This window comes from Ahaetulla prasina, chromosome 13, assembly GCF_028640845.1.
Source record: "Ahaetulla prasina isolate Xishuangbanna chromosome 13, ASM2864084v1, whole genome shotgun sequence".
In the NCBI taxonomy this organism is placed as follows: domain Eukaryota; kingdom Metazoa; phylum Chordata; class Lepidosauria; order Squamata; family Colubridae; genus Ahaetulla; species Ahaetulla prasina.
In genome coordinates, this window is record NC_080551.1 from 1,254,873 (window position 1) to 1,265,257 (window position 10,385).

At 47.2% G+C, this 10,385-nt stretch overlaps 1 protein-coding gene across 1 annotated transcript; it reads right to left on the bottom strand.

Annotated features, from left to right (window-relative positions):
* Positions 1 to 1,270: 1,270 nt before the first annotated feature.
* Positions 1,271 to 7,244, bottom strand: LOC131184673 (uncharacterized). Its single transcript, XM_058156302.1, has 2 exons — positions 3,921 to 7,244; positions 1,271 to 1,410 (listed from the first exon to the last, which is right to left on the bottom strand). Exon 1 carries the CDS (start codon positions 5,213 to 5,215, stop codon positions 4,319 to 4,321), a length of 897 nt encoding a protein of 298 aa, XP_058012285.1. The 5' UTR covers positions 5,216 to 7,244; the 3' UTR covers positions 1,271 to 1,410; positions 3,921 to 4,318.
* Positions 7,245 to 10,385: the final 3,141 nt, after the last annotated feature.

Below are 10,385 nucleotides of genomic sequence, written 5' to 3' on the forward strand. Positions count from 1 at the left end.
TTCGCGCCTCTTTTGGATTAGCCAATCCCTGGCCATTTCATCGGTCCAGCGCTCTGCTGATCGGCCGGTTTGAATTTTGGGAGCGACGGTTGTGGGGCTCGACAGGCTTGTGCGATGTGCCCTTTCTTTTCGCACCGCCGGCAAATTGCATCCTTGAATCTGCAATTTTGTCGTTGGTGTTGGCCTCTGCAGCTCACGCACTCGTCCTGGTCGCCTCTCTCTGACCTAGAAGACCTCTTCTTCTTCCTCGCCCCCAGATTCGGCCTCGACGACCTCGCTGTGGACTGGCGCTGCTTTCGTGCCGGTGTTCAGTGTGTTCGGTTTCTGTAGAGTCTCCGCCGCTTTGGTGGACATCTTGTGTGCCCTGGCCTCATCCAGAGCCAGGGCTAGGGTCAAGTTGCTTTTGGACAGCAACCGCCTCTGTAATGAGTTGTTCCAGTAAAGAGTCATCCAAATCCCGGTACTCACAGTGGTTCGCGGCTTTCCTCAATGCGGCCATGTACACGCTTATCGATTCGCCCTCGCACTGAACTTGCTGTCTTAGCTCGAAACGCTGAACAAACTTCGACGGCACCGGAGTGTAATGTGCCTTCAGTGTCGTTTGCAGCATTTGCCATGGTACCGACTGTACCGGCGTTGGTTCTGACAGTGACTCGGCGGTATCGAAAACCTCTGGTCCGCAATGACTCAGGAAGTAAGCACGCTTCCGATTGTCCGAGACTCCCTGTAGTTCATTCGCTTCGAGGAAACACTCAAAGCGAGCCATGTATGACCCCCATTTCTCCTTGGCAGGGTCAAATGGTGCTGGCGGTGTATAGCTGGACATGGCTATGTAACCGCTTCCGATACTGGCTGGGTTTTGCGAGTCCGTACTCCTTCAGCTCTTTTCCTGGTCTCGCTGCCTCAGTATCCCACCTTCGTCGCCAATGTTAAGTTTGGGCAATGACGAGGCAGGAGACCACACAAGTGACAACAGCTCTTTAGTTTATTGTGACCCAGCAAAAGACCAACAGCAAAAACCCCTCTTTAAATACTATTTTGGCTGAGGCATCAGCCAATCAGCAACGTGCTAGTTCCCGCCCAAACTTCCCTCTTAAAGTTCAAATACATAACACTCTTCCCCTCCCAGAACGCATTGAGCCCCTTTTTTGCATGGAATTTGCATGTTATTTCTCCGCGTAGTCACGCAGGTAGACAGGGCGTCTCCTCTTTCTGACCTGCGCAATTCATTCCCTGGGAGCGAGTCGAGCTGGTCGGAGGGACTGTTTGTTCCTCCCAGCTGCTCCTCTAGGCCCTCCGGCCCTGGATTACTTGCAGAGTCGTCCCTGCAGTCTTCTGGAGGAGCCGATTGGCGTCGCTGGACTTCTACAAGTTCAGATAAGTCCTCCGATCGCCGCGGGTCTGAGTTAGCTGTTGGTTCAAATATTTGGTAGTCAGGGTCTGGTTGCGCGGTTTCTGATTTATTTTGTACCCTTCTTCGTAATTGATCTATATGGTGCCTCCATACTCGGCCATCCCCCATGTCCACTATATATGATTTTGGACCTGTTACTCCAGTGATCGTTCCTTTAAGCCATGCTGGGCCTTCACCATAGTTATGTGCCCACACTGAATCACCCATTGCCATTTCCCTGGTTTTTTCCTGGATGCCTTGGTACCTGTCAGGGGAGTATGTTGGGTTTAATCTATCTAATGGACACCTGAGTTTCCTACCCATCAATAGTTCGGATGGGCTGTGCCCTGTAGCTACACAGGGGGTTCTGTGTTGTACCGCTAAGAAGGAATCGATTTTGGCTTGCCAATCACCGGGGATTATTCTGGCTAGCGCTTCCTTGGCACTGCGAACGAATCGTTCTGCAAGTCCGTTCGTCGCCGGGTGGAAAGGCGCTGAGAGGACATGTCGGATGCCCTCTTCTGCTAAGTACCTCTCGAATTGAGTAGCCGTGAATTGCGGGCCATTGTCAGACACTAGGGTGTCTGGCAATCCGTGCGTTACAAAAAGGTGCCGCAACGTTGTAATTACGGCTTCGGCTGTTGTGGATTTCATAAGCAAGATTTCTAACCACTTTGAAAATGCGTCTACCACGATTAAAAATGTTTGCCCATGGAATGGCCCGGCAAAGTCTATGTGGATCCTGGACCAAGGACCCTGGGGTTTCTCCCATTCCCTTATGGGGGCTGTCGGGGGTAGTGGCCTTGACTCTTGGCAGGCCTGGCATTTTCCTACCCTGTCGCTAATGTCTTTATCCATTTGTGGCCACCACACATAACTCCTCGCAAGGCTTTTCATTCTCACAATCCCTGGGTGACCCACATGTAACAGTTCCAACACGTTTTCTCGCAGTTTCTCCGGGATAACCACTCTATCCCCCCATAACAGACAACCCCCTTGAACCGACAATTCAGAGCGTTTTTTGGTAAAGTCTTTGAAACGATCCCCCGGTGCATCGGGCCATCCCCTCTGTACCCAACCGATTACAGTCCTTATAATAACGTCTCTGTACGATGCCCTAGTCACTTCCTTAGAAGTGACCGGCCCGGAGTCTAGAGAGTCAATTAGTAGGATGGGTGTCCCCGGGGTCGGGTCTTTGATTGTCTCTGGTAGCGGGCATCTACTCAAAGCGTCCGCGTGTCCTAGGTCCTTCCCTGGACAGTGGGACAATTTATACGAGTATGCCGCCAGGAAAATATTCCAACGGGTCATCCTGGGTGATAGGGCAACTGGGGTTGGATGGTCCCCCGCCAGGAGTCCTAACAGTGGTCTGTGGTCTGTTACTATTTCGAAATGGCGCCCAAATAGGTATTCGTGGAATTTTTTGACTCCTGAAACTATGGCCAGGGCCTCTCTGTCTAACTGGCTATAGTTTCTTTCTGCTGCTGACATCGTGCGGGAAAAATATGCTATGGGGGCTTCCGATCCGTTCGGCAGCCTATGGCTGAGGACAGCCCCTACCCCGTAGGGTGACGCATCGCAGACTAGCACTAGTGGTTATGTCCCGTTATATTGGATTAGCAGGCTATCATTGGACAAAAGGTTCTTAACGCCCTCGAATGCTCTGGCCTCAACCTTGCCCCACGTCCAAGCAGTCTTTTTTCCTAATAGCTTGTGCAGCGGCTCTGCTACTGTTGCTTTATTTCGCAAGAAAACCGCGTAGAAGTTCACAAGCCCTAAAAATGCCTGTAATTCAGCCTTATTTTTGGGAGCTGGAGCCTTTTTGATGGCTCGCACTTTGCTCTCCGTGGGGTGGATGCCTTCTCTGTCTATTTGGTAACCCAAGAATTCTACGGATTCGAATCCTATCTGGCATTTGTTGAGCTTGACCTTAAGTCCAGCAGACCTGAAAATGCCCAAGACCTTCCGCAGTTTGACCCCTAACTCGTCTAGGTTCTCTGCTGAAACTAGTACGTCGTCAAAATATGGCACGACCCCCGGTATTCCTTGTAGCAGACGTTCCATTAGATTTTGGAACAACCCTGGGGCTACGCTGACTCCAAACTGGAGTCGAGTGCATTTGAATGCGCCTCGATGCGTTACAATTGTCTGCGCCTCGGCTGTGTCATTGTCTATGGGTAATTGTTGGTAGGCTTGGGCCAAATCGAGTTTGGCGAAGACCTGCCCTTGTCCCAATAAGTGCAACAGATGTTGCACTACAGGAACGGGGTATGCGCTCTTTTGCAATGCTTTGTTAAGCGTTGCTTTGTAGTCAGCGCAAATCCAGACTGATCCGTCCGGTTTGACTGGGGTCACAAATGGTGTCTCCCATTTGGCATGGTCGACGGGAACTAGTATGCCCTGGTTTACTAGTTTGTCTAACTCCCGGTCTATCTTGGGCTTAAGGGCGAAGGGTACCCGCCTAGCCTTTAACCTAATGGGAGCTACCTGGGGATCTAAATTAAATGAAATAGGGGTCCCCACGTACTTGCCCAGGCAGTCCTGGAAGACGTCCTCGAACTCTTTCAGCAGTTCATCCTTTAGGTTGACTCCGTTTCTGTGGACCCCGGTCACTTCCATCCCCAGGGCTCTGAACCACTCCAGGCCCAGCAAACTTGGAAGGTTTCCATCTACGATGGTGACCGGTAGAGTTTTCTTTAGGTTTCTGTATCTCACTTTGACGGACGTGATTCCTCGAACAGGGATCCGGTTTCCCTGGTAGTCTTGCACTCTCAGCTTTTGGGTTTGCAGTTGTCGTTTCGCGACCTCTGGCAGGTTCCTCGCGACGGTGTCCCAGGACATGATCGTGATCGACGATCCGGTGTCCACCTCCATCTTATACGGCACTCCTTCAATGTGCGTCTGTGTGAATATCTTCTTTTCTATTCATGTTGATGCGTGGCCCACTCGTACAGTTGTTTGGTTAAATTTTGCGCCTCTTTTGGATGAGCCAATCCCTGGCCGTTTCATCGGTCCAGCGCTCTGCTGATTGGCCGGTTTGAATTTTGGGCGGGACGGTTGTGGGGCTCGACAGGCTTGTGCGATGTGCCCTTTCTTTTCGCACTGCCGGCAAATTGCGTCCTTGAATCTGCAATTTTGTCGTTGGTGTTGGCCTCCGCAGCTCACGCACTCGTCCCGGTCGCCTCTCTCCGACCTCCCGGTATAGAAGACCTCTTCTTCTTCCTCGCCCCCGGATTTGGCCTCGACGACCTCGCTGTGGACTGGCGCTGCTTTTGTGCCGGTGTTCGGTGTGTTCGGTTTCTGTAGAGTCTCCGCCGCTTTGGTGGACATCTCGTGTGCCCTGACCTCGTCCAGGGCCAGGGCTAGGGTCAGGTTGCTTTTGGACAGCAACCGCTTCTGTAAATAAATGTCTCGGACCCCACAAATGAGTTGTTCCAGTAAAGAGTCATCCAAATCCCGGTACTCACAGTGGTTCGCGGCTTTCCTCAATGCGGCCATGTACATGCTTATCAATTCGCCCTCACGCTGAACTCGCTGTCTTAGCTCGAAACGCTGAACAAACTTCGACGGCACCGGAGCGTAGTGTGCCTTCAGTGTCGTTTTCAGCGTTTGCCATGGTACCGACTGTACCGGCGTTGGTTCCGACAGCGACTCGGCGGTATCGAAAACCTCTGGTCCGCAGTGACTCAGGAAGTAAGCACGCTTCCGATTGTCTGAGACTCCCTGTACGTTTGCTTCGAGGAAACACTCGAAGCGAGCCATGTACGACCCCCATTTCTCCTTGGCAGGGTCAAATGGCGCTGGCGGTGTATAGCTGGACATGGCTATGTAACCGCTTCCGATACTGGCTGGGTTTTGCGAATCCGTACTCCTTCAGCTCTTTTCCTGGTCTCGCTGCCTCAGTATCCCACCTTCGTCGCCAATGTTAAGTTTGGGCAATGACGAGGCAGGAGACCACTCAAGTGACAACAGCTCTTTAGTTTATTGTGACCCAGCAAAAGACCAACAGCAAAAACCCCTCTTTAAATACTATTTTGGCTGAGGCATCAGCCAATCAGCAACGTGCTAGTTCCCGCCCAAACTTCCCTCTTAAAGTTCAAATACATAACAATCTGTCTATAGAGACAGATGCTCCTAAAGTTAACTCCCAAGTCTATTGTTCAAAAATAGCCTTCAATATGTCCAATGTTAAAGTATTTTGCTTTATTATATAACAGTAAATTGAGTTTAAGTACTCTTCACCCTTAATAGCAATAGCACCTAAGACTTATATACTGCTTTACAGTACTTTAGAGCCTTAAGCAGTTTACAGAGTCAGCCTATTGCCCCCAACAATCTGGATCCTCATTTTACCCACCTCGGAAGGATGGAAGGCTGAGTCAACCTTGAGCCTGGTGCAATTCAAACTGCCAAATTGCAGGCAGCCGGCAGTCAACAGAAGTAGCTTGCAGACTGCACTTTAACCACTGCAGCACCGTGGCTCATAATTAATTGTAATCTTTAATTCCCTCTAGTGTCCATTTTTAAAAAATCTTATTAAAAAAAATTCAAAAGAAATTATTATAACCAATCTCAGTAAAAATAGTTCTAGATTTAGATGGGACAGTGCAATCTTCTTAGTCCTGTGAGATCTGATTGGTTCAAAATTGGGAAAGGAGTCCGGCAAGGCTGTATACTATCGCTCTGCCTATTTAACTTATATGCAGAGCACATCATGAGAAAGGCGGGGCTGGATGAATCAAAAGTTGGAATTAAGATTGTCGGGAGAAATATCAACAACCTCAGATATGCAGATGATACCACTCTAATGGCAGAAAGCGAAGAGGAACTAAAAAGCGTCTTGATGTGGATGAAGGAGGAGAATGCAAAAGTTGGCTTGAAACTCAACATTAAGAAAACTAAGATCATGGCATCCGGCCCTCTCAATTCCTGGCAGATAGATGGTGAAGAAATAGAGGTAGTGACAGATTTTATTTTCCTGGGCTCCAAGATGACCGCAGATGGGGACTTGCAGCCAAGAAATTAAAAGACGCTTGCTCCTGGGGAGGAAAGCTATGGCAAATCTAGACAGCGTACTAAAAAGCAGAGACATCACCCTGCCAACAAAAGTGCGTATAGTCAAAGCTATGGTTTTCCCAGTTGCAATGTATGGCTGTGAAGGATGGACCATAAGAAAGGCTGAGCGCCAAAGAATTGAGGCCTTTGAACTCTGGTGCTGGAGAAGACTCCTGCGAGTCCCTTGGACTGCAAGGCGAACAAACAAGTCAGTTCTAGAGGAGATCAACCCTGACTGCTCTTTAGAAGGCCAGATCCTGAAGATGAAACTCAAATACTTTGGCCACCTAATGAGAAGGAAAGACTCGCTGGAGAAGAGCCTAATGCTGGGAAAAATTGAGGGCAAAAGAAGAAGGAGACGACAGTTATGGAGAGCAAACAGCACAGATTATAGTAAATGGTAGTTTGACAGAAGTTATTAAGATTGCGAAAGGAACAAGACAGGGATGTCCCTTATCACCATTATTGTTTGTTTTGACTCTGGAACCATTATTAGATAAAATACGAGAATTAATGAAAATAGAGGGAATTAAGATTAGACAATATGAGTACAAAGTTAGAGCTTTTGCAGATGATGTAGTGGTTACGTTAATGAATCCTATAAATTCAAGTAGATTTTTGTTGGAAGTAATTGATAAATATGGAAAGGTATCAGGATTTAAAATAAATCAGAAAAAAACAAAAGTGATAATTAAAAATATGTCTATACAACAGAAACAAAAACTAGAGGAAATGACAGGATTTGAGGTAGTAAAAAAGGTTAAATATTTAGGGGTCTATATTAGCTCATCGAACAAGAAACTTTATAAGAATAATTATGACTTGCTATGGCAAAAAGTTCAGAATGATATGAATGGCTGGAAGAAATTGCAGTTATCCCTATTGGGAAGGATTGCTATTAAAATGAATGTGTTACCTAGATTTTGTTTCTGTTCCAGATGATACCTATAATTAAAAAGGATAAAAATTTGGAAGATTGGCAGAGTGGGATTAATAAATTTATATGGCAGGGTAAAAAGGCGAGGTTAAAATGAAAATAGTACAGGATTCACGGGAAAGAGGTGGTTTAAGAATGCCTAATTTTAAACTATATTATGAAGCAGTAACCCTCTCAGTAATAAGTGACTGGTTTAACTTAACAGAGGAAAGAATTTTGAATATAGAAGGTTATGACTTGTTATATGGATGGCATGCGTACTTATTTTATGGAAAAAAGTGGATAGGGCTTTTAAGAATCATGTGTTGAGAAGTGCTCTTTTGGTCTGGAATAAATATTCCTATAAATTAGATTATAAGATTCCTATATGGGCGAGCCCTAGACATGCAATAGAGAATATAAATATAGAACAGAAACAGGAAATGATTACATATAAAGAACTTTTGTATGCTGAAGGAGGTAGATTGCAATTAAAATCATTACAGGTATTAAATGAAGAAGGGAGGAATTATACTTGGTTTCAATATGGGCAAATAAGTGCTAGATGGAAAGAAGATCAAAAAATTGGTATAATGCAAAGGGAGGAAAATTTAATAAAGCAAATTAGAAATCAGACCCAGGAGCATATAAAGAGATTGTATAATGTGTTGCTTGAAATAGATTCGGAAAAGGATTTGGTAAAGGATTGTATGATAAAATGGGCACAGAATATTCAGGAACCAATAATGTTGGAAACATGGGAGAAAATTTGGGTTAGAAATGTTAAGTTTACACAAGCACAGAATTTAAGGAAAATTTTTATAAGATGTTTTATAGATGGCATTTAGATCCCAAAAAATTATCATGTATGTATCCTAATATCCAAGCGAAATGTTGGAGGTGTGATTGTGATGATGCTACATATTTTCATATTTGGTGGACTTGCAAGAAAATTAAGGTCTTTTGGATAAGAATTTGGTGGATTATTCAAAATGTACTGAAGAAGAAGATAAAGTTCCTGCCACAATTTTTCCTTTTGGGAATTATAATGGATTGTACAGGGATTGAGACTAAATTGATTTTGAACTTAATAACAGCAGCAAGACTGTTGATTGGACAATACTGGAAGAAAGAAGAGATACCTACAATAGAAGAATGGATATTGAAAGTTATTAATTTGGCTGAGATGGCTAAAATCTCAGCGTTTTTAAAAGACAATACGCAGGAAAGATATTTAATTGAATGGAAAAAATGGATTGATTATCTACAAAACAGATATCAGATTAAGAAATATCAGATTGCCTTTGAATAATTAGAAAGTTATTTTATGTAATGGGGAGGGGGTTGGGAGACGAAAAGCTTTGGATGTGGTTATTTGGATTGGACTTTACCTTGTGATTGACCCGGGAAGCCGGGGGTGGGGGAGGGAGGGGGATGTTTTGTTTTTTTTTTTTTTTGGGAGGGAGGGGGAAAAAAGGGGGAAAATGTTTTTGTTTTTTTTAAAACTCTTTCAATAAAAAAAAAAAAAAAAAAAGAAGGAGACGACAGAGAACGAGGTGGCTGGATGGAGTCACTGAAGCAGTCGGCGTGAGCTTAAATGGACTCGAGGATGGTAGAGAATAGGAAGGCCTGGAGGAACGTTGTCCATGGGGTTGCGATGGGTCGGACACGACTTCGCAACTAACAACAATACACTCTTGGAATGAACAAATACGTACCCTCTTTTCTCAGACAGAATCAAGTTAGAAGGGATATTAGAGGCCATCTAGACTTGCTTGGTGTGGGGTCCATCTGAGCATGAGCATCCAGCCTGTCTGATTACCTCACCACTTCACCGGGCAGCCTCTGCAACTGCTGGCGGTTTGTGAGGCTAACCTCTGGCCCAGTACCCTTCCTTGCAGTTTTGACCTCTGGATCCTGGTCCTGCCCATCTGGAGCAAGAGAATCCCCTCCCTTTTCATGCTGCAGCAACCCAAGAGTGCCTCCCTTACTTCATCCCCTCTTCTGGCCCCTTCGCTACCTGCTCTCAGCAAACTTGCTCCACCTTCTTTCAGACTCCATTAGAGGACACAGGACTCAAGCGGGGCTGACCTCTAACTCCCCCACTCTGGACCCTTCCTGTCAATGCACCCCAACACAGAAATGTTTCTTCTGGCAGTTACTAGCCACGATGGGAATTGCCTGCTATGAGTTCTGGTCTGGAAGGGCCTCCCTGGTTAAGTCCCTCTGGAAGGCCACTATGCTGCGCTGGACTCTGCCGCTGTGGTCATGAGGAGCGGGTCAAAGTCAACTTGCTGGCTGCCCCTCCCCTGGCCTTTATCATAAAGGCCTTCGCACTAAACCCCCAGGGCAATCTAAGCAATGAACAGATTTTCATAAATCGCATTTGGATAACCTGGGATATTCTTCCTTCGGCAGAACTTGCAGCCTTCGGCCCAAGAGAACCAGGAGGGCCTGCAGTGGGGAGGTCAGAGAAGAGTGGCCAGCTGGGTCTCCTCAATATGGAGGAGCAAGCTGAGCATTCGGCCAGTCAGCACTGGTCAAAACACGAACAGCAGATGATCAGGTGACTTTCAGCACCCTTGCACAATGGCCCTGGCCCTCCCCATTTCCACCGGTGGCACTAGTGGCTAAACAGAGCAGAGGGGCTTTCTCTCTGCTCCAGGGGAGAAGGAAACACCCCACTCCCCAGGATCACAGTCCTGACCCCTAGCCTGTATTTCCAGAAGTGGCCTCAAAATTCAGGGTCCGTCTGTCCCCAACCAGCGTGATGTCCTGATGCACAACTTCCAGTCGTGGCAACCGCTGGCAGAAGGAACCTCTGGTGGGCAGCTGCCACTGGCGCGGCGCGGGGGGGCTGCTACGCTGCCTCTCCTGGGCCAGCTGTTTTGGGAAGGGACGGGGGGGGGCAGAAACCCAGAGCTGCTCCCACCCGGGACAGTCCCGGGCAGAGGAGCCGGGCGGCCTCGGGCCCCCTTCGTGCAGCTAGGGCCAGATCCGGCCGCGGGAGGCAGCAGGTGG